This window comes from Hypomesus transpacificus, chromosome 12 (genome assembly GCF_021917145.1).
Source record: "Hypomesus transpacificus isolate Combined female chromosome 12, fHypTra1, whole genome shotgun sequence".
Lineage (NCBI taxonomy): Eukaryota > Metazoa > Chordata > Actinopteri > Osmeriformes > Osmeridae > Hypomesus > Hypomesus transpacificus.
The window spans coordinates 3,700,548-3,728,478 of record NC_061071.1 but is presented as its reverse complement, the minus strand read 5'-3'; the positions used below and the strand labels follow the sequence as shown (position 1 = coordinate 3,728,478).

The 27,931-nt window shown below is 47.4% G+C and overlaps 8 protein-coding genes across 11 annotated transcripts; 4 read left to right on the top strand and 4 right to left on the bottom strand.

The window, feature by feature from the left end:
• Nucleotides 1–61: 61 nt before the first annotated feature.
• ercc5 (excision repair cross-complementation group 5) lies at nt 62–7,252 on the bottom strand. Its single transcript, XM_047031301.1, has 16 exons — nt 7,166–7,252; nt 6,930–7,028; nt 6,587–6,762; nt 6,384–6,499; nt 6,124–6,225; nt 5,928–5,988; nt 5,651–5,794; nt 5,371–5,569; nt 4,255–5,292; nt 3,840–4,138; nt 3,389–3,508; nt 2,456–2,669; nt 1,421–1,565; nt 1,102–1,302; nt 880–964; nt 62–734 (listed from the first exon to the last, which is right to left on the bottom strand). Exons 2-16 carry the CDS (start codon nt 7,015–7,017, stop codon nt 201–203), a joined length of 3,522 nt encoding a protein of 1,173 aa, XP_046887257.1. The 5' UTR covers nt 7,018–7,028; nt 7,166–7,252; the 3' UTR covers nt 62–200.
• Nucleotides 7,253–7,287: 35 nt separating this feature from the next.
• On the top strand, nt 7,288–10,827 carry blzf1 (basic leucine zipper nuclear factor 1). 2 transcript variants are annotated; one of them, XM_047031224.1, is made up of 8 exons: nt 7,289–7,352; nt 7,577–7,662; nt 7,756–7,857; nt 7,996–8,450; nt 8,680–8,879; nt 9,047–9,175; nt 9,289–9,505; nt 9,584–10,827. In XM_047031224.1, exons 3-8 carry the CDS (start codon nt 7,833–7,835, stop codon nt 9,764–9,766), a joined length of 1,209 nt encoding a protein of 402 aa, XP_046887180.1. In that variant the 5' UTR covers nt 7,289–7,352; nt 7,577–7,662; nt 7,756–7,832; the 3' UTR covers nt 9,767–10,827. The 2 variants fall into 2 exon arrangements, with proteins under 2 accessions (XP_046887181.1, XP_046887180.1); XM_047031225.1 differs by lacking the exon at nt 7,577–7,662 and having other exon boundaries at nt 7,288–7,352.
• A 79-nt stretch (nt 10,828–10,906) lies between these two features.
• On the bottom strand, nt 10,907–12,906 carry trmt10c (tRNA methyltransferase 10C, mitochondrial RNase P subunit). 2 transcript variants are annotated; one of them, XM_047031223.1, is made up of 2 exons: nt 11,695–12,906; nt 10,907–11,523 (listed from the first exon to the last, which is right to left on the bottom strand). In XM_047031223.1, the coding sequence occupies exons 1-2, from the start codon at nt 12,650–12,652 to the stop codon at nt 11,012–11,014; spliced, it is 1,470 nt and encodes a 489-aa protein (XP_046887179.1). In that variant the 5' UTR covers nt 12,653–12,906; the 3' UTR covers nt 10,907–11,011. The 2 variants fall into 2 exon arrangements, with proteins under 2 accessions (XP_046887179.1, XP_046887178.1); XM_047031222.1 differs by having other exon boundaries at nt 10,907–12,906.
• A 217-nt stretch (nt 12,907–13,123) lies between these two features.
• txnl4b (thioredoxin-like 4B) lies at nt 13,124–14,515 on the top strand. Its single transcript, XM_047031026.1, has 3 exons — nt 13,124–13,339; nt 13,682–13,833; nt 13,983–14,515. The coding sequence occupies exons 1-3, from the start codon at nt 13,208–13,210 to the stop codon at nt 14,146–14,148; spliced, it is 450 nt and encodes a 149-aa protein (XP_046886982.1). The 5' UTR covers nt 13,124–13,207; the 3' UTR covers nt 14,149–14,515.
• Nucleotides 14,516–14,696: 181 nt separating this feature from the next.
• si:ch73-41e3.7 (uncharacterized protein LOC572312 homolog) lies at nt 14,697–15,644 on the bottom strand. Its single transcript, XM_047031345.1, has one exon. The coding sequence runs from the start codon at nt 15,642–15,644 to the stop codon at nt 14,697–14,699; it is 948 nt and encodes a 315-aa protein (XP_046887301.1).
• A 408-nt stretch (nt 15,645–16,052) lies between these two features.
• Nucleotides 16,053–17,967, top strand: mrpl16 (mitochondrial ribosomal protein L16). Its single transcript, XM_047031075.1, has 5 exons — nt 16,053–16,275; nt 16,469–16,540; nt 16,824–16,972; nt 17,077–17,370; nt 17,524–17,967. The coding sequence occupies exons 1-5, from the start codon at nt 16,206–16,208 to the stop codon at nt 17,713–17,715; spliced, it is 777 nt and encodes a 258-aa protein (XP_046887031.1). The 5' UTR covers nt 16,053–16,205; the 3' UTR covers nt 17,716–17,967.
• A 382-nt stretch (nt 17,968–18,349) lies between these two features.
• Nucleotides 18,350–20,917, top strand: LOC124474693 (centromere protein Q). The gene is made up of 8 exons (XM_047031074.1): nt 18,350–18,844; nt 18,962–19,013; nt 19,125–19,221; nt 19,304–19,372; nt 19,471–19,600; nt 19,688–19,804; nt 19,912–19,986; nt 20,441–20,917. The coding sequence occupies exons 1-8, from the start codon at nt 18,746–18,748 to the stop codon at nt 20,612–20,614; spliced, it is 813 nt and encodes a 270-aa protein (XP_046887030.1). The 5' UTR covers nt 18,350–18,745; the 3' UTR covers nt 20,615–20,917.
• LOC124474692 (C3a anaphylatoxin chemotactic receptor) lies at nt 20,708–23,611 on the bottom strand. 2 transcript variants are annotated; one of them, XM_047031072.1, is made up of 4 exons: nt 23,507–23,582; nt 23,186–23,219; nt 22,454–22,620; nt 20,708–22,312 (listed from the first exon to the last, which is right to left on the bottom strand). In XM_047031072.1, the coding sequence occupies exons 3-4, from the start codon at nt 22,598–22,600 to the stop codon at nt 21,371–21,373; spliced, it is 1,089 nt and encodes a 362-aa protein (XP_046887028.1). In that variant the 5' UTR covers nt 22,601–22,620; nt 23,186–23,219; nt 23,507–23,582; the 3' UTR covers nt 20,708–21,370. The 2 variants fall into 2 exon arrangements, with proteins under 2 accessions (XP_046887028.1, XP_046887029.1); XM_047031073.1 differs by lacking the exon at nt 23,186–23,219 and having other exon boundaries at nt 23,507–23,611.
• Between the last annotated feature and the right edge of the window lie 4,320 nt (nt 23,612–27,931).

Below are 27,931 nucleotides of genomic sequence, written 5' to 3'. Positions count from 1 at the left end.
CATTTGGCTTACATGCTACCTTCAAGCAGCAGTGTATGCCAATAGACTAGGACACAGTAGGTAGTATGACAAAGACACGTTCATTTATTCCTCAAGAATTTACATTGTCATTCAAAATGTTTACCATTCCCTGGATGCTTCGTAATTTTCTGCGTACTAAAGTTCCATTCTTGTCCCCTCTCACAAAGTCAGTTCAAAGTTCATTGAGTCTTTGTGCCCCTGCCTCTGACCCGCCCTCTACCCCCCTTACCTCTCCTCCCCCGGCCTCGTGGATTTCCCTCAAACACGGAGCGGGCAGTTACCATGGTGACCCTGCTGTCACCTTCACAGTCTTCCCCTGAACTACTGCTCTGGCTCTGTGGGTGGGGCTTAGGCTGGGACACACCCTTATTAGGCCGGGGGGCGAGGTTCCCCTCCTGGCTGGCCCCTCCCACATCCTCCGTCAGCCCAAAAGCAGGTTCTGCAAGCTTGGAGCCCAGAAAACCTCCTCCAGAGCCCCCTGCGGCCTCCTTTCCCCCCTTCCCCTCCTCCTCCTCTCCTCCTCTTTTCTGCTGCTTCCGCCCCTTCCCTTTCTTGGACTTGGACGCGGTGTCCTCTGGTTCACTGTCCCCCTCCCCCTCCGCCCCTCCGTCTTTCCTCTTCAGACAGGTGACCGCCCGCCGGAGCCTCTGGCTGCGGATGGCCTGCCTGTCCTGCTGCTCCAAGCGGAAGAACGAGTCTATGCGCGACTGAGTCTGTAGGGGGGGAGAGACAGAGAGACAGTGTGAGAGAGAGAGATGTTGATACAGGCTTTTATTGCAAAAAAGGATTGTCGGGAGAGTGGAATCTGGTTCGAAAGAGGTTGAGTCAATCTCCCCTTCATGTGAAGTGCTCTCTCACCTGCTGGGTCTTGAGCTGCTTGAGAACAGGCCGGAGAACCTCCTCGGTCTTCCTGCTGTTCCAACCAAACCGACTCAGGCAGAACGTTCCAGCGGTCAAGGAAAGAAACCACACACACACACACAAAACAAACACAGGCACACACAGAAATACACACACATACAGTGACAAATACAGGCACGCACACAGGCACGTATACACACACACACACACAAAGGATATTCCTTGATGAGGTCGAGGTGTGGGAGCCCCCAGGAGAAGGAGCCGTCTGATTGGTCGACGGGGGGCTGGAGGTAGGCGTGGGCCACGGCTGGGTTGGGGAAGCCTGGCTGCAGCTTCAGCCCTCTCAGCTTCCTCTTCACCTTGGTGTCCCGGGGGTCCGACACCAGGCGCTTCTCCTGCTGGGCCTGGGACCACCACTCACTGGGAAGACACCCCCCCCACACACACACATACATACAGTCTCTTTTAGCTTGGGGATAAAGACACATCGGAGTACATAGGCTCACACGACCTCACCTGAACAGAGACACGCACACACCTGAACTGCAGAAGGGGCTCAATGCCTGGTCCGGGGAACTCGTTGAGGATCTCCATCCCAGAGACGTAGCCCACCCCTGGGACCCCCTCCGTATAGTCACTCCCCAGCAGGTAGGCCAGGTTGATCAGCTTGGTCCTGTCCAGACCTGCAGCACCCCCCAACACAGAGAGGGAACGGAGGGACAGAGAGAGACAGAGAGAGACAGAGAGAGAGCGAGACAGAGAGACAGAGAGAGAGACAAAGACAGAGAGACAGAGGGACAGAGAGACAGAGAGAGAGACAAAGACAGAGAGACAGAGAGAGACAGAGAGAGAGAGAGACAGAGAGAGAGCAAGAGAGAGAGACAGAGAGACAGAGAGAGAGACAAAGACAGAGAGAGAGAGAGACAAAGACAGAGAGACAGAGGGACAGAGAGACAAAGACAGAGAGACAGAGAGAGACAGAGAGAGACAGAGAGAGAGAGCGAGACAGAGAGTCAGAGAGAGAGACAAAGACAGAGAGACAGAGGGACAGAGAGACAGAGAGAGACAGAGAGAGAGACAAAGACAGAGAGACAGAGAGAGACAGAGGGACAGAGAGAGACAGAGAGAGAGCAAGAGAGAGAGACAGAGAGAGAGACAAAGACAGAGAGACAGAGAGAGACAGAGGGACAGAGAGAGACAGAGAGAGAGCAAGAGAGAGAGACAGAGAGACAGAGAGAGAGACAAAGACAGAGAGACAGAGAGAGACAGAGATAGAGAGGAGGGGGGGATTACTGGATGGCTTGACCGGTGATGGAATGGTAGCATTAAGGATGGTATGGTCGTTGTGGGTTTGGCCTACTATGGAAGTGGCCCATCATCACTGCCCCCCCCCCATCCCTGCACCTGCTCCAGTGCTGACACATCACACCTATCAGAGACCAGCTTCATCAACATCATCGCTTATCCTGCCCTTGCTGTATTGCTGGGGGCTAATTAAACACACCCACACACACAGACACACACCCACACACACACACACACCCACACACACAGACACACACACACAACTAACCCAGTTGGTTCTGCAGGTCCACATACTGGTAATGCTCCACGTATTTGTTCTGGCTGAAGAAGTTCTTGTAGACGTGGCGTCCTCCGAAGAGCCACACGTCGCTGTCGTCCGTGATGGTGCCGTGGGTCTGGTCGGCCCGGTCCAGCGACGCACACTGGGCCTCCGCCTCCATGGGGGCCACCAGGAAGGGCACGCCAAACAGGCGCAGCAGCTCCTGAAAGGAGGGGGGGGGGGGAGGAACCGCACACAAACACACACACACCTTTAACAATCATCTTACTTTCGAATCGCAGGGAAGACAGCAATGGGTCACCTTTACGGAATCACTGCTCGAGGGACACAGTGTGTGTGGGGGTGTGCGAGTGTGTCTAGGGTGGGGCAGGGAGGAATCTGCGTCTGGCTGGAGAGAGCTAGCAGCTCCCTGGAGCGGTAAACAAAGACACTTTCAGGGGATTAGATGCGTAGTCACTGTGACACCTGAATCCAGTCATCATGACCCCCCTTTCAGCAGCTTATTATCCACACACAGGAGCCGTAGAGGGATCCTGCTAAATATGGAACGCTATTTGATGTGTTGTTTTGATGAGAGGGACTGCCAGAGACGGGGAGAGAGACAGGACATTAGAGTGAGAGAGAGAGAAAGGGAGAGATGCTTGTGTGGCATGGTCATAAAATGTTTTCTGCCCAACATGGTGTCATGGCGTTGGGCTGTGTGGGGTTTGGAGAGGGCAAAAGCTGGTTGGGTGTGTTCCAGAGACCGCCCCTGCCTCCTCAACACACACACACATTCCCCCACAGCCTATGAGGCGCTTGCTCCGGAACATGAAACATCACACAGCCATTTGACATCATCTCTACATAATATAGAACTTTCTGTGTTGCCCCCTCAGGACATGTGTATGTCATGATGTCCATGTGTGTGTGTGTACACACCTGGCTCTCCAGACACATCTGTCCAGTGACGGTGGCAGCAAACCTCTCCTGCTGCTGTTTCTGCTCCGTCAGGCTGCTCTGCTGGGCCTGCAGGGTGCTCTCCAGCGCCGCCAGCTCCCCCTGCAGGACAGCACAGGTACTGCATCCACTCTTGTCAAACGTGGCCATTGAACATTCTCAACAAAAGGGTTCATAAACAAAAGCCACTCTGTTGTTGCTGCTTGTTAGTACTGCACACTGCAAACTCATTTTTTTGTTTTTTACTTTAACGGCTGCACATGAGAAAACAGGAGAGTAAAGGAGTTTCCGGTCTGGTTGACTTCCTTCCTGTGCAGGTGTTTCTCGCTGCAGCATAGCGATCCACGTTCATGAGGTACAGAAAAAGAATCTTGACAGAGATGGCTGAATGCCCCATTAGGAGAGGTCTGTCTATGTAGACCTATGAGCTCACCACATCGATGTGTTCCCACTCATTGGGTGGCAGGTTGGGGGCTGGGCCGGACTCGTTAGAAGGCTGAGGGTCTTGATGTGCATCTTGGCTGTCTTCCTTCTCATCCCCCTCTCCCAGGGCAGCAGCTTCACTGCTTAGTCCCTCGGTCCCACCTTCCTCCTCCTCCTCCTCCTCTTCCTCGGTTTTGGTCATATCTTCATGGTCCTCCGCAGAGGGAACTCCACCCCCCATCTCTGTAAGAGAATCACCCGTCTCCTCCTCCTTGGGCTCCTCCCACCCAGGAATCTCGATGAAGCCGTCTGAAACACAGGAGGAACTGGCATCACAACAAATATTGGTATCCGTTCGAAAACGCTGTAGGACCACATCGATACCCAGTCCTAACATTCAAGGAAAAGCACCTTGCAACCTTTACCTTCTGAGTCACTGTCTTCACTGTCCATTGTCTCTGTAATCTCGTCATTCCTCTGCTGCGTCTCCTCACTCTGTTCATTCCTCTCCTCCTTTGGAGAGAGTCGGGTGAGTGTTATCGGGCTGGTTCTTGCCTCCTTAGCTCCATTCAGAGAGGACCCAGACGGTGGAGGTGACACTGTGCTAGGGAGGGATCTTGGTTTTGTAACAACCCCTCCTTTAGGACCAGACCTCTCCTTCTGACCCCCTGCCTCCCCTGCCCTCGCCCTGTCATCCCCTCCAGTAGAAGTCAGACAGTCCATCTCTCCATCTTTCTCCTTCGGTTTGTCTCTCTCCATCCCTCCGTCCCTGGTTCTCTCTGTGCTCGCACGTCCTTCCGAATGCTCCAGTGCTGTGGAGAGGAACGCTCTGTTCCTCTGGCTCAAGGCCTCCTCCAGCTCCTCCTCTGAGCCGCTCAGCACCACACTGTCCATCGGAAGAATCAAGTCTGGTTGGTGTTTCCTCAATCCGAGCCTATCCTCATTGGTTAAGGCCTTGATGAGGGGTTGGCCCTCGCCCTCTGGCTCCTCCTCTGAACTGCTGCTAATGACTAATCTCTGCGCTGGACGCTGGGCGGGGGAGCCGCCAGTCAGGGTCTTTGACGGGGGCAAGTCATCCTCCTCTCCTAGGGCTTGTCGGATGGCAAGGAGGGTACGTGGAGACACCTCCCCCCCCGCTCTCCCCTGGACACCCTCCACCACACCCTCCCCTCTCCCCCCCTCCTCCTCCTCGTCCTCTTCGTCAAAGCTGTCGACCATGGCAGCCTCGATGGCCTGCAGTGTGCGGGGGGAGGGGGGCGCTGCCTTGGTCTGAAGGGGCGGGGAGAGTCTGGGGGCCTTCGGCGAGGGACCTGACACCTCATCGGGCCCCTCTTCTGAGATGGGGCGCCACAGGGGCTCCGGCCTCCCCCCTCCCCCCTGCCTCTTCCTCCCTGAGAGGGGCCCGCCAGCCCAGGGCAGGGCGGCAGGCTGGCTTTCTGGAACCTTCTCTTTCTTCTTAGAGCCTGGGAAGCACACACACACACAATGAGGAACAAGGTCTCCAGACTGTTTCAAATGGCTAGACGCAGAGAGACGTGAACCTTTGATGAGGATGTAGTGGGCCGAGTCCTCAGAGACGAGGCGTCGTGACTCCACGCTGTGCTCCTCCTCGTTGTAGAGATGCTCCACCCCTCCGGCGCTGCGCTGGCTCATCTCTCGCTCCACCCCCTCCAGTTTCTGGTTCAGCTTGTTCCTCTGGAGCAGTCCAGCCAGCTGGTACTGGGAGAACTCCCCTGAACACTGGCAGGAGCAGGGAGATAGACTTGTCCATACTTGGAGTATGTGAAAGGGTGTGTGTGCGTGGATGTGTGTGTCTGTTACCTCTGGAGGCTTGTGGTACATAGTCCTGCGTCTCTTGCTGAACTCTTTCATGTCTTTAAGGATCTCGTGTTTCACTTCCGGAGGTAAGCTGGCGAACTCCTCTGAGTTGATATCCACAGAGTTAGGGTTTTCATTCAACTCCTCCTGAAAAGAAATCGATTCCCAGCAACCAATAGCACCATGAGAAACAAACAATCCCAACAAATCATCTTACACAACGGCTGAGGTTTGGAATTTGCATTTTCGAGTTCATATCAAAGCCTATGAAGCATTTCACCTGGTACATGTGATGACTGTTCGCCATGTCTTCCCACTCCTTCTCCTCCTCTTCCTCTGAACTGAAGAGATACAGGGGCCGGGGGCAAGGCCAGGGAGGCCATATGGATCCGTTCAGGATTGCCAGTTCAAATCATTCATGGTGGATTAAATACCAGTCCATTGTTGAGGCCAATTCAGATAGGCCTCTGTCTCACCTGTTCTTCTCCCTTTCCTCCTGTGGTGGTAGGGCTGGTAGGACGTACATGTCATCCACCTCATCTCTTCTCACACTGGAGATGCTGGGCAGAGCCTCAGTACTGGAGGAGAGAAGCTCAGATATCACTGCTGAGGAAAACTGCTTCACTGGATATAATGGTCTATCGGAGAACAAAGAGACACTGTCTTTTTTCTTCTTCTTCAGATCATTGTTTCTCCACAGCTTCTGGACTGGACTTCTCCCTCCTCGGTGACTCACCTGCATTCTCCCAGTGCAGCCTTAATGGCTTGTCTTTTCAGGAAGGTCTTGAGGAGCTTCTCGTTGGTTTGTTTGGACTCACGGTTCAACTCCTCTTTCCTCTGTCTCCTTAGGTTCTGAAAATAGATAGAAACATAGTCACAATGCATCTCTTTCATACACAGAAACATGCAAGCAGACATGCACGCACACACACACTTTACCAATGTCTGTTTCTTCAGCAGAGGAGCATCACCATCGAACACAAAGACAGGCTTGATGCGGAAGTAGAGTAGCTTGCAGAGGCGGTGGAAGAGAGTGAGCAGGTGGGCGTTCTGGACACTGTTACCCTCCCGGTCTCTCACTCCCTTCACTGCCTGGTTCAACCAGATACTGATGTCTGAGGTTCTGATTAAGGTTCTGCCATATTAGTACTCTCTCTCTCTCTCTCTCTCTCTCTCTCTCTCTCTCTCTCTCTCTCTCTCTCTCTCTCTCTCTCTCTCTCTCGCTCACACACACACACACACACTCACACACCTACACACACACACTGCAATATAAGGATACCAACAGCAAGAATCTTTCCTTCAAGCGTCTCCGGGTTGATGGTCTTCCCCGTGCTCTCGAGCAACTTCCACAGCCCGTGCACTCCCATTGTAAAAGTGACTAAAGTAATTTAAAGCAATTCACTTGGAAAGCGTTCTTGTACGATTATTGAATCTCACACTCACCCGTAATTGTTATGAATCCAAAACAATTACTTTATTTATAACTGGTGAATAGGAGCGATGAGACGCACGTACCTTTTCAGTTTCCATCTGGTGTGCCCATATTTTCAGTCCTACCGCTCCTTCAACCACAGCATAGGTTCCTATCTTCTCACCCTGTCGAACACTTCCCAACTTCCGCCAGACAAGCTATCATAGCCCAGTTCGGCCAACAGTATCCGGTTAGGAATCAAGATGGCGTCAAGCAGTTGAGAGAGATTTGGTAGGCTAAAATAATATTTTCTTTCGCTACATAACTGCTCGTTATTTTGCTACATTTTCCATTTAAAATATCAACCAGCAGAGCGTACTGTCACGGGATTTAACTAAGTTTTGCTCAGTGTTATCTCTAGTTCGACCACACTAGCACTACCAGCTAAAGTTAGCCAACTAGCTAGCCAGCACAGCTAACGTTTGTTTGTTGTTACTCTGTCCTTATCTTGATAGATAAAGAAGGTGTTTGGGCTGTGTTGTAAAAGGATGTTGTATGAAATGCCTGGTGTATGTAGATTACTTTTGGACTTAGCTCAAAGGTAACTTTAGCACAATTTTACATTTAATAGATAATTTGTTTTAGATAACGACCTTTCACATGACCAATGTAGAATTGTTCCTTCCCACCACAGGTAATACTCAGGCAGATATCCCAGGGCACGGACACTCTCCTGTAATTAGCTATACTGTGAAAACATTTGCGTCCACCATGTCAACAGCAGTAGCTGTGCAGGGTAAGTAACTCGCTTTACCTGTTTTTTCAAGACCTTGATTACAGACCAGTGTTTATCCTTTCAGTCTACTCAGCCCTGATTCACCCCATCAGCTAGTACATTATAGGACGGTAACATTCCAAATGTCTTCTGCTCTAGGTTCTGCCCGGGTGCCAGTTAGAGGCCCTGGCGATGGGATGGAAACGTACAAGCCACTGGTTGCCTTGGAGATTGCCACAAACACGCCTCTGGCAGGGATTCCATTGCTGAAGGTGGCTAGCCCCAAGCACACCAGCAGACCCACCCCAGCTGTGCCCTCAACTTCCCCCCAGCACCCCGGGGTGCTCCACCTGGGCAAGGTGAGCCGCGAGGCCTGCATGGAGGTGGACGTGGTGCGGATCGTGGTCCCCCGCGCAGCCATCAGCCGGAGCGGCTTTGTCTTGCCGATGGAGGGAAAGGGGGAAGCCGGGCAGCAGATGGAGAATCGCCTGTCTCCCTCTCCCTCTCCTCCTCTGGAGGACTTGAGGGGGTCTCTGGAGAAGCTACAGAATTCGGAGCGCAGGCTGCTGCAGGACAAAGAGGGCCTGTCAAACCAGATCCGTGTTCAGACTGAGGTAGGGAGCGTGCGCTAGTAATAGGACAGCTGGATTCTCCTAAGTGATATAAAGTGCTGCTAGTAAACAACGTTTTGTGGCACGATATCAAAAAACGATGCAATGCATTCCATTCAAATGTATTCAAAATCATTTCTTTAGCATAGCACTATTAGCATAATCCCATTCTTAATCCCCTAACTAAAGGCCTGTTGTGGGGGCTAACACGTGCCACTGTGTCGCGATGCAGGTGAACCGCGAGCTGAAGAAGCTGCTGGTGGCGTCGGTGGGGGGGGACCTGCAGTACCACTTTGAGCGCCTGGCCCGCGAGAAGAGCCAGCTGCTGCTGGAGAACGAGGCGCTGGGCAGGAACCTGGCTCACACGGCCGAGCAGCTGGAGCGAATGAGCATCCAGTGTGACGTCTGGAGGAGCAAGTTCCTCGCCAGCAGGTGTGTGTGTGGGCGAGGGTTGAGTGCTTCAGTCCATATAATGCCGGTCTATGAATGACTCGGGATAACTCACCAGCACGTGTAGGTTGTCGTCATCAGCTTATAACGCTGTTAAATGTCATGGATGCGAAGTGTTTCCTGAATGTGCCGTGTACCTCGGTCGCCAGGGTGATGGCGGACGAGCTGACCAATGCCAGAGCAGTGCTCCAACGCCAGACCAGGGATGCTCAGAGTGCCATCCAGGATCTGCTGAGTGAGAGAGAGGACTTCTCCACAGACATGATGCTCACACACAGGTAAGAGGCAAACCCATGTACACGGTCCCAGCATTGTCCTCTGAAGAGACACACACACTGATGACCTGTCGATCCCCGTGTGATGGTGATGGTGAGTGTGTTCTGATTGACAGGTCACTGGAGCAGCTCCTGGTGTCTCTCCAGTGGGGCAGGCAGCAGACCTATTACCCCAGTGCCCAGCCCCTCAGCACTGGAGAGCTGGCTGTAGCCAATCACAAACTGGCTGACGCCATCAACTCGCACCTGCTGGGAAATGTAGGCAGCTGTGGGGTGAAGGGAAGCCCAGCCTCAGAGCTCTGCAACACTCCTGCTGAGAAGATGGCCGAGAAGGTCAGGAGGAGTTCTGTCCTCACTATGCCTTTTGCTCTAACTTTGCCACCTGCTAATGGCTATTCTTGTTTCTCCCAGGTGCTGAAGATTTTAGACCCCATCTCATGCCCTGTCGAGGTTGACCCGCCTCTCGATGACTCCTCCCCATCTGCTTTTCTGACCAATAAGAAGAGTATCGGACGATTCCACCCATACACTCGTTATGAGAACATTACTTTCAACTGCTGCGAGCGCTGCAGTGGAGACATCCTGGTGCTCTAGGGTCAGAGGTCGGGGGGGGGGGGGGGGTCAGAGCCACATGACCTCAGTGTCTGGATCAGACTAGTTAAACTAGAGGTCAAGAAGCCAAAATCAGGGGGGGGGGGGGGGGAGTATTCCAGTCCAATACCAAAGTGTGAGAGACCATTTACACCAGCATGGGACTGTTATTTCCCCATGAAGTTGATGTCTTTAACATTACAACGATTGTGCTATGGGAGAGTACAATGACCTGTGTTTGACCTCTTTGTAGACCAACATACCAAGTGGAACACTGTGTTCAAGCTATGTGACCTCATTCATGGCTTTTTGTTTATCTCCTCCATAATTAAGAGATTTTAGGTTTGTGGGGACATTGCCCCTTCTTCTAGGTAGCAAAGTGCAGTTAATCCATATTGAGAATACACTGCCTCGAACACTGACTTGAATTAATTTAGGTTAGGAAATGTATGTTTTAAGATTAGTGCTAATATGCAAACACTTCAGGACATTTCTTAGCTGTATGAATATCGTGCAACTATTCAGCTATACACAAGTGTTATATTTATGGAATTGCTTCAAGTATTAGCAATGATAGTACATGGGGTACACAGGATGTTTTAGTGAACGTAAAGTTCTTAGTTTTTTTATTTGAGAGATTTCTTCAATTTTTGAGAGTGAGAATCTGGCAATGTAAACGTGCCAGTATTGGTGTGGAGTTTACTTTAAGCACAATACCAATGGTATTGTCTTAGGTAAATTCCCTGCTCCTTTTGATTATTTGTGGTGCACACTGATCAAGATGTTATTGCGTGCGAGCTGAAAGAGTTGGTAGGTGTGTTTCTGCCTTTGAGATTTTCATTGATCAGACATGACTTTATAATGTATCAGGTCTCGTGTGAGGAGCTTGGTGGTTCACCTTGTCTTTGAGACATTTTTATTAAATGTAAGTGCAGTAGTAAGAGCAAATAAAATGAACTCAAAATTAGATTTTGAGTGCCATGGTTGATGTTTACTTATACTACTTGTAAAACCTTTCTGAATTCCATCATGTCACAGACCAAAATAAAGTTATAGTTTGTTTAGATCTCTTTCCTGAGCGTGCTATATTCGTAATGTGATTCTAACGGTACATAAACCAATAATGTCAGCACACAAAAAAACTTTAATGGACATGCTTTCCTTTTATCTGTATGCATGTAAACAATACGTCATAGTTCATTTTGGAACCACATACACACATAATAAGGAAGAGTCTGGGGATCTTGCTCATGGGCTCTCGTCTTTCCACCAGCTGTTCTTCTTGCCCGAGCTCCTCCGTTGCTCCTCCATCTGGCTCTTCAGAGATGTCCGGACTCTGCTGGGTGGTTTGTTTTCATCTCCTGTCCATGCCGTTCCATCCCTCTCTCTACGCCCAGCTGTGTCCTTATGGGTGTTTGAGGATCTTCTGTCTCTGGCTCCACTATTGACATCATTATCCCTGTCCCTCACCGTTCTGGCACCATCTTTATCCCCCCCTCTAAAACCAGGGTCTCTGGTCGTGTAGTGGGACTCCCGACCTGTCCCCTCACTGTTACCCATTCTGCTAGTAGGCCTGGAGCTTGGGCCTTGCCTCTCCCACACCTTCTTCTGCCATGACTGTGGTGCCTGCGGCTCATGCTGCGTTGGGTGAAAACCATCGTGTTTCCTCTTGGGTACAAACTCCAGCGCCTCCTGCCAGCTGCCCGTCTCCTTCACGGTCAGCAGGATGCGGATCATCTGGTCCAGGGTCAGATTCTTGGCACCGATCTCCCAGTGGAGGAACTCGTCCAGAGGGAGGCGTGCGGTGGCGAGGTTCAGACGCTTGGCGTTGGCCAGTGACAAGCCCGTCTGGATGGAGCGGTCCACCAGCGAGCCCACGATGTAGACCTTGGAATGGTCAAAGGTGCGGAGGACGTTGCGAGAATCCGCGGTGAGGTACACGAGCCGTTCGGGGGGGAACATGTCCACGTAACTCTGATTTGAGGCGGTGATGAGCAGCCGTTCCCAGGCGTCCGCGCCGTAGCGTTTGATCAGCTCGCGCTGGTAGCCGCTGTCGGGCTGCAAGTTGCAGAAGTGCAGGTGGAATGGCTCTTTGGCTCTGCGGTTGGAGCCCTCCACCTCCAGCAGCTGGGAGACGGTGTTCTCCACCTCCCGCTTGGCCATGCTCTGCTCGTAGCTCATGTCGAACACTAACGGCTGGCCGAACACCATGGACTGGGCACTTCGCCAGGCCAGCAGCTTGTCCAGAGATCGGCTCCAGAACTGCAGGAGGAAAGTGTTCTTCAGTGTTTGTCCACCTTCATCATCCATGTCTTCCTCCCCCTCCTTCACCCGATTATCCTCCAGATACACTCTTTTAGCTTTCCTCTCTTCCTGCTTCTCCTTGCGGGCCTTCTTATGGCCCTCCTTGATGGCTAAGTATTTTAGGTACTTCTTCTTTGAGGACTTAGTGGTGAGCTTAGCTAGCGCCAGCAGATCCTCATCTTTCATGTTCTCTGGTACCAGCTTCCCAGCCTGACGCCACATCATCACCAGCTCCCGGGTGGCCTCCAATGAGGAGTCCTCACCTGCATCTTCGGGTCCTTGTGATGCAAGGCCTTCTTCAACACATTCTGGTTTCTCCTCCATAGACACTTGTGATCTCATAACAGACTTCCAGATGTCCAGGTCAAGTTTCTCCACTGGTTGATCTGTCTGTTGAGTTTGGGGGACATCTTTTCTCAATGAAACGCACGTAAAAAAGTGTCGAGTCGGGGATCTTAAGGAGCATAGTGGAGCAGTGCAGGGATATTTCAGCAGTTGAATCACATGTGTCTTGGCCAGTTCTGGTACCAGAAGACGGCAGTGTCTGCTGAGTTTATGCAGAAGCTGCGGGCCGAGGGACCTCATCGTTTCCTTCTTTCTAACCGAATGTTGTTTCTAGTCGCCTCACCAATAAGTCACGTCCCGGTTGAGAAGAAGCAATACCCGTTTGTTTTCCATCGTCGAATACAATGTACTTCTCACTATCCGCCAGATTTTAATCCTACATAGTCTACACTAAATACGCTTGCTGGTGCAGACAACTGAATCGCTAAGATTAGTGTACACGACCTAAGTTTTGTATCCATGCCTTCTCGACTGAGAAAGGTCACGTTGTAAAGCTGTGCAACATTGAACTTGGTCGTACTGCCATATATTGGGGAACGGTTTACACTCTACTGGTGTCCAGGTAAAATAAAAACGTAAACTACTGTTTTTTGTAGGTCTAATACGCACATGACATTTTCACAGAATATTAAGAAACATATTAATTTACGAGACCATTTGAAAATAGGTGGGCCATTTTAGGACTTCAATCATGATGACGGGCTCATTGTGGTGTTGCACTACGCGTTAGTACGTTACTTCCTTGTGTTAAACAGGTTACATGCACACAAACAGTGTCTCATTTCACAGTTAACAATGAGTTTGTTTTTGCCCAAATTGACATGCAAAAAGGATATAGACGAAGTTATAAAGGGTGTTGCCGAAAAGGTTTTGGTTCTTCGGTTTGGAAGAGATGAAGACTCGGTTTGCCTCCAGCTGGATGAAATTGTGAGTAGTAGCAGAGCCTAGTAGTTAACATCATTGCGTTAGCTGACTGCATGGTTGCTGGAATTTTCCCTGGACTTACTATGAATCACATGTTGTACACTGGCCTTTACTGAAAATGTTATTGTCCGACCAATTGTCTGTATAATGACGTTATTAAGTTAATTGCCAAATAATCCTAGGATAAGTTTATCCTCTCCACTTTGTATGTTTGGAATTTGAACATTTTTAACTAAGATTTAGGAATAATCTATTCACTCCTTAAAATTATATACAAACTTAACTTTGGCTAATTAAAATGTATTTATTTAAGTTTTGTTAATTTTGATTATCTTTATTTTACAGCTGTCAAAAACAGCCCACGACCTGAGTAACATGGCTTCAATATATATTGTGGACGTGGATAAAGCACCGATCTACACAAGATATTTCGATATCAGCTACATACCATCAACGGTTTTTTTCTTCAATGGGCAACATATGAAAGTTGATTATGGGTGAGCCGAGCAAAATATTGTAGTTGGTATTTGATGTTGTACATCGGTTGTGTAGTTTAGAAGTACTGTTTGAATCAGTAAATGTCCTAATACATTACATACTGATAAAACTATTTGGATTAATGATATAACCGTTTTGTTCTCAACAGGTCCCCAGACCACACCAAGTTTGTGGGGAGCTTTAAGACCAAGCAGGACTTCATTGACCTGATCGAGGTGATCTACAGGGGAGCTATGAGAGGGAAGATGATTGTCCAGAGTCCCATCGACCCACAGAATATTCCTAAATATGATCTCTTATACCACGGTATCTAGTGTGGGTCTTTGGATAGCAGAGTACATTTAATAGTGTCACTTTTCAAGAAGACTTAATATCTCGATTTGGACGTCTCTAATGCACTAGACATTCATACAGTAGAGCTGGGTTCAACTCACTTTGTCAGGTGTAATGTTTGACAATCCCAAAACTAATGCAAAGGCCTTAAACTGTTTAACATCTGTTATGTTTCCTGTGGAAATAACAAAGTAAAAAGAAGAGTTTTTCATACTTTTAGCTGCTTCAAAGACTTTGTATTGTTTCTGCTTGGATTTTCCATTTATTTTGTATTATAAATGCATTGTTTTGTTTGATAATTTGGTTAATGTCATGTTTGCAAATGTGTATTAAATATCTCCATCAATGCTCTGTATGAATTTACTATCCACAGAAAATCAACAAACAAAACTAATCGCAGTTAAGTTTTATCATTTTTAAATGCATTATGTTCAAGAATCCGTCAGTTGAGGATTATTATGAGGCTATACTTCATGATTCCCGGGTCTTGAGCTGGATGGGGTCCAGGCTTCTAGGTGTTCATTTGAGCTCAAGCGTTAGGTGTGCTGCTCCCCTGCCCCAGACTCCTGCTCCTGGTGACAATACTGAAGGCTGTGGGAGGTATGGGCTGCAGCTTCTTGGAGAAGAACTGGAACACTGATTCCATGCAGACTGCAGGCACAGTGCGTTGGTTCTGGGTCCCGGCAGACACCTGCAGCCCCCCCGCTTTAATGGAACCTACATTCTGGTTCAGAGGCTTTGAACTCGGTACCCACCGCCTTGAACAGCTCTGCAGCCAATCACGTGCCTCGTCCCCTAATGGCTGGTGCCACATGTTATGGGAGGAGTCAAGGAAAGCCACAGCCCACACCTTGTGCTGCACCTCCTGTGAACGCCGACATAGCAAATCTACAAATGCCAGTCCACCATATCCATGGGCAACCACAACAATGCGCTGGTCAGCGCAGTGCATGACGAGGTGGTCCCACACGCTGCGCACATGCCAACTGGCTGACTCCCCTCTGTCATTATTACCATTTTCATTTGGGTTCATCAACAGCACAGAGTAAGACTCCTCAAGGGCTCTCCGTACATAGGGGATCTGGCTGCCCTTCTCCACACCCTCATGGGCCACTGCCCTCCAGCTCCACAGCCCACACTGCACAGTGCCCTGGTCCTGGATCAGCACCAGCAGTTTGTCTGGGTGTTCTAGAGCTCCAGAGCTCAGGTACACAAAGCCCTGACTGAGGCCTTCACTTAGAGGCTCAGTTGGGAGATAGAACCTGTGAAGGGTGAAGTTCTCCTCCATTAGTCGTTGGACATGATGGGTGATGAAGAAACACAAAGCCTGGTCCTCTTTCTGGTTAGCCTCAGGATCACCACGTCTGAACAGATACCTGTAAGGATCATTGGAGTCTGTGTGAAGCAGGTGGCCATTGTCAGAGAAGTAGTATGGAAGGGAAGGGACTGACTGTTCTTTAATTTCTTGTCTATTCATCACTTAAAGAAAGGACAAGCAAAGCACAATTGGCACTGTTAAACTCTTTTTGTGCGTAATGCAAATGAAAGCAAGTTGAGGCACTTATTTATTGCTAAAATTTCTTCAATTTAGCAAGCTGAAACAAGCTGAAAACAATGTGCAATCACTTTCCCAACCCCACTGCCATGGTCAAATTGGCACATCACCGACTAGAGTTGAGTAAGTCAGACTAGACAAGTCTTTTGCAAAATATGTAAGCTAATCCATTGTTTTGATATGGTATCATTACATGAGGAACAAGGAAAAGTAATCCTATTTTGTCTTGAATAAATCATTTTCTTTGAAATGTTCAACAAAAACTAGATCTAATCGTGCATTTAGAAAGGAGTTAGCATTTCTAGGAAATTGTTGGTACACGGCGTAGTTTTATCAGCGTACCGGATGTTGATCGTACTTGGAATGGTGGCGACCTTGCACAATGCGTGATTCTTGTCTATAAACAGTCGTTATTAGCTGGAGATGGTTCATATAATAATTTAAACAGTAGTCTGATTTTATCACATAAAAAAAGGAAAAGACATGATTTCCTTGATCAAATCCGCAATTTGCGGAGTGACCAATACAGCTGGTAGGATTGCGGGGCTCCAAGGTAGTAATCTCAAGTCTAGTCAATGTTAACGCTTATAACGTTAGAACTACTAACCAGCTTGTACTTAACCAAAGTCAACTAGGCTAACGATACAGTTACTGTTAACCGACATGATAAAATGAATACTATATTTTGGGAATGTGTTCTAAAAGTGTGGTTGGTGTATCTGCATATTGTGTCACACATTGTACAGGTGGTCTGCATAATCACGTGAAGGTTCTCTCGGTCGGGATGAAGACGTACGAGATTCCACCTGACTACAGCGGTAATCTACACTTTACTAATCAAGCTTCATTGGTCCCTGTCCCTCCCACCCATTTACTCACAGTAAATCTAAGTGTATATTAGATACAGCGAGCACCTTATATCATTATCCTATTACGAGAAATATGGGCAACACGTTGGTAAAAACAGACTCATCATGGTACGTTCTTTGTTCTTACGTTCCGTGAATTGCAATGCCAGTCAAGGTTTGCACTCTTTATTTTTTGCTTCATTTCTCTGGACTCTGGGCCAAACCCATGACCCTTTTCTCCTTCCTCATCTAGATGTAGTGCTGCCTGAACGACCCAAACTCAAGTTCATGAACAAGGTGCCTAACTTGAAGAAGGCCAAGAAGGAGATGAAGAAGCTCCGGGATATCCAGGGTCCTACTAAAGGAGGGAGCACCTTCTCTAAAGGCCAATATGCCATAGTGGTATGTATGCGTGCGAAGGCTTAATATTGGTAGCTGGTACAGATGCCAAATCATTGGAAAAGGCAAACTACAGCTGATGCATTCTTTCTTCTCCCTTTGCTCAGGCCTTGGGAGGGGGGTACCTCCACTGGGGCCACCTGGAGATGATGCGTCTGACTATTAACCGGCGGATGGATCCCCGCACCACTTTTGCCCGCTGGCGCATCTTTTCCCCCTACAAGCCCATCACTCGCAAGGGCCTGGGACAACGCATGGGTGGGGGCAAGGGAGCTATCGACCACTATGTCACCCCAGTGAAATATGGCCGCCTGATTGTGGAGGTCGGGGGCAGGCTAGAGCTGGGAGAGGTAGAGCCTATTCTGAAGGAGGTTGCTAAAAAGTTGCCCTTTCCTGCCAAGGTAAAGATTAGTCTAGTGGCTCAGTGGTGTTGGAGGTTAATCTCCATCTTTTGGGAGACAAATTCCTTTTACTCTTTCTTTTCTTTGTTGTTGATGTAGAATTTGGATTAAGTCTAGACGCTTCTTCATTCCAATATCTATGTTCTCGTCTAGGTGATGAGCAGGGAAACCCTGGAAGCCATGAAGAAGGAGGAGGCAGAGATGGTGCAGAACAACCAGAACCCCTGGACCTTCCAGGAAATCGTACGCTCCAACATGTTGGGCATAAGGAAGGTACTGAGCCCATTCGACTTGAAAAACAATGGACGCTTCACCGGAAAGTTTCACAACCCTGGGAGGGTCTGAGTTGCAAAGACCTGCAAAGACAATGTATATTCACATACAGATGGACCGTGAATGGACTCTGGAATACCAGAGAACCTGCCCTTGACTACTAAAGTCAAACTATTGCTACTTGTTATCTGTGGACATTTGTCTATCCACCATGGAAGAAGACCGGTCTCAGGAACGTGGTTCATCTTCATTTGTAGCGATGAGTCTGAGCTGGTCCAGCTCAATTTTGTTTTGTTACAAAATAAAATAAACATGTAAAAAATGTATTGTGGTGGTGGTTTGATTGTTGTAATACAAATGGTATATGATTCACAGTGATCATAAGTGTGCTATTACATATGCACATTCAGCATACTGTACATAACAATTTTTTTTCTTGCATACTAAATAGTATGGTAGTATTCAGACGGTCCCAGGGATTGAGGGAGGACAGAGCCATGTAAATATGATCTAGGCTAGGGGATGAGCAAATGTGCGGCAAAGAGTTTGGGATTTGAGCGTTGTTTTCTGGGACGAAAAAATAAGTTTATACCTTTTCAACTTTTTAGTGACGCTGGGGCGCTGCAACCAATCAACGGACGCATAAGGAAACGTGCTGTCTTGACTGTTTTGTCATTCTCACCATGTCCAAAATGTGTAGCCGCACTTGTGCGCGCATGCGCAACCTTTCAAAATTGAACTGCACTTTACCGCGAAACTGGGTCTAGTGCTACTAGCTTGCAAATATCTCGCAAATAATCAGCAACACACTTGTGGTATTGAGAAGTCTATTGCAGTGCGATTGATTGAAAGAAGAGATGTGACGTGCTAGTTTTAGCGTTTAGATACATAACATGTGAGTCTTACTAAGCTAGCTAACGCTAACTGTTTTGGTTATTTAACCCTCCTTTTTACAAACTCGCTTTAACGTTAGCCAGCTTGCTACTAGTAGCTAGGTATCTCGAATTGTATAATATTTGCTATCTAGCGTTACGCTATCTTAGAACCGACACATAGCCTACATTTCGGAACTTTCTGTGAGCTAGCGTTTCTGGCTGTTAAAATGAAGCCTGCCCGAGGATCTCAACGACCCCCGTCTCAGGCACCGAACAGTAAAAGCAAGGAGCCAGCTGAGAAGCGGCGTCATCAGAAAGACCCTCTGGTAAGACGGTGAACCTCATGAGTGAAAATCTTTAAATAAAATCCCACAGCTGCTGTGTTTATAATAATATTACATGCAACTGTGTTAAATATTTGTTTGTGTATCATCATCAAATAGAGGCCAGGGACCAGCAATCAAGTAAAGCACACTAAACCACAGAAGAGGAAAGGTGGGTAGTGAAGAGGGGACCTGCTGAGGTAAATGCTGGTAAGCGGGTGTGACCTCAAATCTATCCTCATGACTCATTTGGAATGTGTGCTGGCTTTTCTTCTGTTTGCAGTTTCAGCCTCTAAGAAGGTCAAAGGGCAAGAGAATTGGAAGCCCATGTCTGTATCCTCCATTACAGCTTTGGAAAATATGTTGGATCTATCCATACTGTGAGTTGAGTGCCCAGTGCAGGGAGTCATTATTGTACATTTGCAAATAACTCAATTGACTGATGATAACCCTCATCTTCAGGTCTGTTATAGATAGGATAAGGACTGAGAAAGAGGAAGTACAAAAACATCTTAACACTCTGAAAAAAAGGTGAGAATGGAAGTAGTGACCACAAACATACAGTCTATCGCATTCATCTGCAAAACCCAGACTGCAGACACACTAAATCTGTAAGCACGCTGTTCCAGGTTCCTTGCCAGTTGTGTGGAGCTCCCAGTTCCTGTCCAGAAACGGGGAGAGATAGTTCATGCCTCTCGCCAGCACCAGGAAGAGAGCAAGAAGTCCACTCAGGGCAAGCAGACTTTGGCCACACTGGAGGTGAGAGAAGGGCCAAAGAGGAGAGGCACCATTCCTGTGCTGATATACTTTCTAAGTGTGTGTGTGTGTGTGTATATGTGTCTCAAGGAGAACTTGAGAGCTGTGGTCAACACCCTGGAGCAGATGGAGGAACAAACAGCCTCCCTGGACCACGAGTGTAGTAAACTGAGACAGCAACTGGAAGAGAACGAGGCGGCCCAGGAGGTACACACACGCACACAAACACACATACACAGATGTACAGATAGGCACATAACTTCTTCGCATAATGTATTTTCAGAAATGAAGAAACACTTGTTTTGTTATCTAAGGTACTGTTGTCTCAAAGAGAAGCCCTGAATCTCCCCCCTCTTCCCCCACGTAAAGACAGCCAACCAACCCTACAGGTAGGGTCTGCTTCTTCAGCCCTAACATGCGCACACACACAACACCGATAAACATCTGGGTTGTCAGTCAGTGTTCAGAGGAAAAGGAAGTGGCTTGTCATTGCTCAGACTGGGAACAGGAAGGTCATTTCACACCTTGTATGCCGCAACATGAATGTATGCTTCAACATTAATTTTGCCCAGGCATTCTGCTGACGAAGCCTATGTTCAACAGGCTGTTGCGTAACCTATATATTTAAGAATAGCAACTCCAATATTTCATCATGGCATATTTGTTTTGGACCCTGTAGGTTCACAAGTTGTTGTTAAACACCGTGTCAAATGTGGTTGGAGGGGTACTGTTTATAGCGTGTATGTCATGACTGTACTGTACAGCATCGTCCGTACGATACAACACCTCACACAGACTAGTAAAAAAATGGCCTTGGTATACCTAATCCTCCCATTCCCACAGGAGAAGCTGCTAGACCTGATTCCCAAGGCAGACAGGGGCGCCACTGCCCTGCGACTGGGGACAGCACTCCAGAACGGCCCTATCCAGAACACCATGACTCTGATGAAGCACGTACACAGACACACTGACCATCTCCTGCCTCCTCCTGCACACCTGACCAATAGCAATGGCTAACCAGGGGCTGTGTGACCTAACCCTCTGATGGTGGGTTTAGACTGCCAATTCCATTTGATCAGATTGGATTCAGTTACCAATCCAGGGCACCAATCGTTTTGATAAATTATTTTAATTCATTCCAATAGTACATGGAATTACAAACGTTGAAAGTTAGACATGTATTTAGTTCACTTTGATCAACTGAATATCTGGTAATACCTTGTCTCATTCATCCAAGTCTGTATGTGGCTTCAAACATGTTAACTCTTTTTATTACTTAATTTGGAACAAGTATTACAAAATAAATATTTGTTTAATAGACATTTGATACTGCCTTTATTGATTAATCCAACACATTAATGCCAATGGATAGTGCAAAAGAGCATCAGTGTTTCCAACTAATGCAGAAAGTCGTTTTTTCCACAATCAGTGTTCTCTAGCTCAGAATGTGCCAATATCTGAACACATTGGTTTTGTGTCACATAAAGAAATAAAGTGTCTATTATGTTGACCTGTGTCTATTATGTTGACCTGTGTAATGTCCACTTCTTTAGTAACTCAATATGTGGTGCCTTATGTCGCTTATGGAGATTCCATATTGCATTTGGTCTGCTCAGCTGTTCAGTAATACAAAATGTAGCCCAGTCACAGTGAACAGTAGGGCAGAATTTCAAAGGCATTTACCCACAGAAGTAATGCCAACTTAGTCCAATCCAGGGTGTAATGCGCAGGGGACAAAATATTCAGGCTTTCGGTTTGCAGAGCTAGGTTCTGCTAGATCTGGGAGTTACCCCTCCGGAGTGACTTCCTACGAATGGATTCTGAGTCGTCAAACACCCGCTCGATGGTGGAAATGAGGGATGCCTTCACGGCCCGGCCCAGCCCACGGGCAGCGAACACGTACAGAACGGGATTGAGGGCACTTTTCAAATAGACCAGGAACAGAGAGACATATGTGGCCTTCAACGAGGCTTTGTACAGCCCCGCCAGCTCTGGCCGCCCATAGGACAGAGCCCGCAGGAATCGACAGGTGAAGTACGGCACCCAGCAGGTGAGGAAGAGGAGCATCGTGAGGAAAAGCACACGGTACAGCCTGAGAATCCTGGCTGTGGATGCTGGTGACGATGAGGAAGTGGGCGTGGCTGTGTCGGCCTGTCTGGCAGAGAGCAGCACGGCGACGTTACTCCCCAGGAAGACCAGCAGCGGCAGCAGGAAGCCAGCCATCGTCTCTGTAACAAACAGACCCATGCTGGCTCCGTCGCTATCCCAGCACTGGTGGGTGCTGTTTATCTCCTTTAAGGTGGCAGTGTGGAAGTAGGGTGCAGCCAGAGCGGTGGCCAGAGTCCACAGGAGTCCACAAGCCAGGGGCACCGCCCAGCGTGGTCGCCGGAGACTTGCCCAGACAGGCCGGAGCAGACACAGGCAGCGCTCCAGAGCCACGGCGCACAGCAAGAAGGCGGCGGCATAGAGGCCCAGGCAGCGCAGGAAGATCACCAGCTTGCAGAAAGCGACGCCAAAGGGCCAGCTGTAGCCGTTGATCAGGTAGCCCAGGGCCAGCGGCGTCCTCAACAGCAGCACCAGGTCTGCCAGGGCCAAGTTGACCACATACACCCGGAAGCTGTTGGCGCCTCTGCTCTCGCCCCTGCTCCCACGCCGCTCCATACGGCCTCGCCACGCCAACGCCCACACCACCAGACCGTTCAAGGGTATGCCCACCTGGAAGCAAACAAAGTCATCTGTGTCACATTCGAAGGAGTACCTCTATCGGATTCAGTTTGATTGATTACCAGGACCTGCACATATCTTGACGAACCAGTTCAAACAAGGGTGAAGGAACGGCGCTTTAGGCACACCTACCAGAAAAATGAGGATGGTGGCCACCATCTGGACCACTCGGCCTGCCTCAGCCTGCCTATCCTCCGGGCTGGGCCTAGGCCCGGGGGGAGACGAGCAGTTGGCAAGGACATCCAAAGTGAAAGAAGATGGGGTGGGACTTGAAGACATTTTTATCAGATGTTGACCTTCTGAGAAAAGAGAGGGAACAGTTACATCACGCATGGTTCCAGACACTTGCGGCAACATCCTGCCATGAGGAAAGGATCAAAACGCTTTCACAATGGTTTAGTCCGTTTTTGTTCGTTGTTGAATTAGGAACATTAAGAACAATCTTACTGACATGAAATTACACCGCTTACTCTACCAGAATCTTCCTTCTCCTCTGTTTTTTATTTATTTGAGGAGCACTTTTGAACATGTGAGTTGAATGTACACCTCAGCTATGAGTTCAATGTAAGGAATACTTTGAATATTCACTTCAGCAATATGTTCAATGAAAAGAATGATGACACTTGACTTTCCATGACTACATGCCTTCACTCATATTGTTGCCTGAAGCTAATACCTTAGTATACTGCGGTGACACGCTCCCTGCTCCACATTGTATTATTAATGATACAATATTATTTCCCCTCCGTTGATAATTATAAGCTTAATCATGGGTTCTTACAACAACCATATGTATGTACAGGACCAAAACCAGCTTTCACTTCTCAAAGAGAATACTTCACCTGCATTGTTAAATACACTTACTTATCGCACTTTTCCAGAGCGGGCTTGTCCACACCTATCACAAGTGAATGCCAGGAATGAGAGTTGCACACACCTTCATTGCTACACCTCTACCATTACCACAAAGGGAATATTCACTTGTGCCCAACTATTTCCCGACTGCTTCTGTGAAGCCTTATCAGTATTATTGACAGGCTTGGCCAGCTTAGAGTGGACAGAAGGTGTTTAGCTAAAGACTATTTCAAACCTCTTCGACTCATTAACATGTTGTAATTACAGTACGGTCAGGAAAATTTAGGTTTTGTAGGTACATTTTTTGAATGTAAAGATTATGTTGCTTACCTGCTTCTGCGTCTGTAGACAATAAAGAGGGAAAGAAAAAGAGAGAGGGAAGGAGGGAGTGAAAGAGGGAGGATGAAGGCAAGTTAGGGAGGGCCTTCTTACTTAGTTGTTGACACTGTGTGTTTCTTTATGTTTCCTGTTTAGTATCTGATTTGGACAGTGATATGAAAGATGATCATCGACACAAAACCTATTACAAGGACAGACTCTTTATACTTCCTATGCCATTTAATTCATTTAATTAAGTAGGCAGTGAACAGTTGCTCAGCTGTGGTGAACTCCTGTTGTTTGAGAACGTGTAAAATAAAGAAAATAAAGAATTACGTGTAATGATTTGGTTACCACCCCTCCCCCCCCCACACACACACACACCACTTCCCCGCACACGCAAACACACATGCCCACACAGACGTTTATTCTCTTGTTTCACCACATGGTGGTGCTGTGTGCTCTCTGTCATGACTGCATGTTGAAGTCTGTGTTCTTCCTGTGCTCCGGCACCTCTGTGCGCCACCTGGGAGGCTTGTGTGACTGCTGCATGTTTGTCAGAGACAACGTTTAAATGTCAGTGTGTCAGGATCTAAGGCAGCAGTGCAGTCCCACTCTGAGTGGATGTGAATGTGTGAATTCCCCACCCCAACGGATTAATATGAGATCATTTCACTTTCTGACGGTTCAGTTCATGCACTTCCTTTAAATGACAGTCATGATCAGCGCATGCATCTATCTGTAAATGTGGTTGTTATTTGTTGTTATTAGTTTAAGTGTATTGATCAAATAATGAGTGTAACAGTTTTAATCATCACTGACAGTTTCACTTAGCTTGTCATGACTCATGACTCACTTTCCTACGGTTATTTGTTGATTTTGTTTTGGTGTTTGTCCACATCACTCTTCTGTACTCTGTTGATCTAGTGTACTTGGGGATCTAGTGTACTTGGGGATACTTGGGCAAATGTTGTACAAATGGACAATGACAATGCCCTCAGGGAGAACAGCTGGTGCTTGTAATGGCATATTACGGCAGGAAGGCAAATGCCTGTGTGGTCTTTAACAACCAATAGCTTCTGTTCTCCACACTGGCTGAAATGGGCTTTGCTAGAACCATTCTTTCCTGGTTAGGTCCTACCTACTTGCTAGGACCTTTCAGGGGGGCGGGACCACAAGGGGTCAGCTTGGGCACCTTGTCCCCTCGCTACAGGAGACCCACGGGGGGTCAGCTTGGGCACCTTGTCCCCTCACTACAGGAGACCCACAGGGGGTCAGCTTGGGCACCTTGTCCCCTCACTACAGGAGACCCACAGGGGGTCAGCTTGGGCACCTTGTCCCCTCGCTAGAGGAGACCCACAGGGGGTCAGCTTGGGCACCTTGTCCCCTCGCTAGAGGAGACCTACAGGGCTCTGTGCTGAGACCCCATCTCTTCTCCGTCTACACCAGATCACCTGACTTGGTCACCAGATCACCTGACTTGGTCATCAAATCACCGAGCTTCTCTAACCACTGCTGTGCTGACTACATTCATCTGTTTCTCTCCTTCCCACCCTCTGCTTCCCAAGTCAAACAAAGATTGACATGTCCTCATGGATCTCGTCCCAGAACCTGAAACTGATCCCTGACAAGATGGAGCTACTTTCATCCCTGCCAGGTCATCCCAAGCAAGAAGGCTCACCATCACTATCTGAATCTCTGTGGCAGGCTTGAAATGCGAAATTGTTCTTGCTACACTGTGCAATGTTATATCGAAGTTCAGATGTTATTGTTGGACTGTCATTGAGTTTATTTTTGTTAATCATAGATGAGATGTGGTTACTTTGTACTGTGCCTGGCGAATTCAGGCCATTGCTTGACTATCTCCACTGAAATTCTATTACAATACTATACACGTTTGATAATATATTTTCTGCTGTACTTTCTAAATACACTATTTTGTGTGTTGCTTTGGATAAAAGCTTTTTTCTAAATGAATATGATGTAATATCATGCAGGAGATTGCTGGGCAGAACTGGGTGAGTAATCAGCACTGATGGGGGCACTCCTGAAGATGCAGACAGTGCTCCAGAGCCTCCTCTGGAGAGAACATTCCAGAATTTCCCCACCGACAGGGGCTCTCTCACAATTTCTTTCTCCAAGCACACATGCCATTTTTATTTGCGATTATAGTTTGTGGAGTAGGTTTAAACAATTTTCAATGTTATCTTCAGCCTGATCACTCATCCACTCATATAGACTAAACTGCCAAGTATTTAATAATTACTTTTGTTACTATTCAACTAGGAATGTGGCTTCCCTTTGTTTATTGCAAACTTGAATTAGGTTGTAATGTGGACTTCCCCGGCATAGAAAGAGTTAAATAGTGTTACTTTGCTGTGAGTCCATCCATGTTTTGTTGAGTCTGGTGTGGACAAACATGATTGGCCCACACATATCCTTGACCTAAACACTTTCAAACACATTTGAGATTCATTCTAACTCCTTCTGTCAGCCAGGTCAAATCACCCAACATCAGTGCCCAACTTTCCCCAATGCTCCTGTGGCTGAATGGAAGCAAAACCTGAGTCAATGTCCTTTGGAAAGACTTCCCAAAAGAGTGAAGGCAGTTACAGAATCAGAGTGGCAACCAACCCATGTTAATGTCCTTTGTTTTGGAATGAGAGGTTCAACATTCAACAGGTGTCTTCAAACTATTGGCAACATAGTGAATGTGTACGATTTCTGTAATTCAAACAATACTGGGAATTCTGCCCTCTTATGGACAAACCCCTCTTCTCCAAATCCCCCGTCTTACACATAATGTGACTCAGATGCAGGAGATTGCAACCCCCTCACCGCCACAGTGCTGCCACAAACCCTGAGCAGATACTGGATCTCTTTTCTCATGATGCCCAGTCTTGGTTTGACAGCCAAACTCGATGAGTGAGTGAAAATGAAAGTGGGCACTCACAGATGGGTTCTTTTCAAGATTAAGGAGTACACAACCTTGTGGCTATTTGAAAGTTGGAACTCAATATAAATGCAGTAGGAAGTTTGAAAAATCCTTGCAATTATCATCTTAAAGAGAGCTGAGTGTGCTGTTTCCAGTGTAGTATCAAACAGATATCAAAATAATTTGTGGGGTCATGGTTTTGGAGGCTGTGTGAATCAGTATGTGTGGATTGGTAATTTCCTCTCTGTGTATTTCCCCTCAGTACTGCTTCTTTTATTCACAGAGTACTGGTGATGGACCTGCCAAACACACACAATCACAAACACATACAAAAAAAGTCATGACGTACAATATGGGTAACAGGAAATTGTATCTCATGTGTGCTCTATAAAGTGCGACCCACGTATGACAGGAAAAGACAGCGGAGTGCCCACGTGGAGAATGAAGGCTCATAGACATTTCAAGAATGAAATACTGTAAAGTCTAGACTAACTTTCACCGTAATTTCAGTTCAGCATATTGTTAGAATTTCTGTTGAGTTGCAGTTTCTTCAATTTTTTTGCGTGGCAGAAATGAAAGTTGTACTCATTTCTAGTCAGTAGGGCAAAACAAATGTTTGTCTGAGAGGGAGAGCTTGTGTGAAACTGTGGCAAGAACAATGCGATGCCTCGAACTGAGAGCCATGCCTCATTGTATGTGTGGTTGACCTTGAATTTCCCAACTGCCAGGGAGGGTCCCTAATGTATCTGAGTCTCCCCCACCCTCTTTAGTTCCTTAAATTCTTCTCCCTCCTTTTACTATTTGTTGTTGACTGTTAACACTTTCAGAATACCTAAAATCCTGTTGTATTGTAGTGATACTAATGATTTCACTTTTGTTTGGCAAAATATACTTTCAATCTGAACTGCTCCACTTTCACTTTAGTTAATCTCAAAGTTATCCAACGGTTGAGTTCTAAGTCATGTAAAATCTATTGTACAAAATAAATGATCATGACCTAGCATTGGCACATGTCCTGAATAAGTGAATAGAAACCAAAGAGAACATGGAAATGAGTGTGCTGTTCATTCTGAAGCAAGACAGGTGTGAGTGCAAAGGGAATGTACCTTAGCTATCCAGATATGAGTAGCATTGATGATTGTTAGGCTACCATGGAGACACATCGAAGGGGAAGCTAAATTCTGGGTCAATCCAGGCAACATCTTAGATATGAGAAAGGGTGCAGCATGTACAGGCCAGTCATTTGCAGAGAGGGGTCTGACCAAACCTCTCGCTGTAAAATCCCCAGCTTGAACTGACAAACTCATCATTTTCTTCCTCACTATCATTATTATAATACAATGTCAGAACTTCCCATGTCATAACAGAAATTCAGAGACTCATTTATTTAATACCAATGGTCATAATCATAATCTTAGAAGTAATTGAAATAACACTGTAAAATGTTATTGTATCTTGGCATTGTGTTTGCTGGCACATAGATTAGATCATGTGTTTTTTCA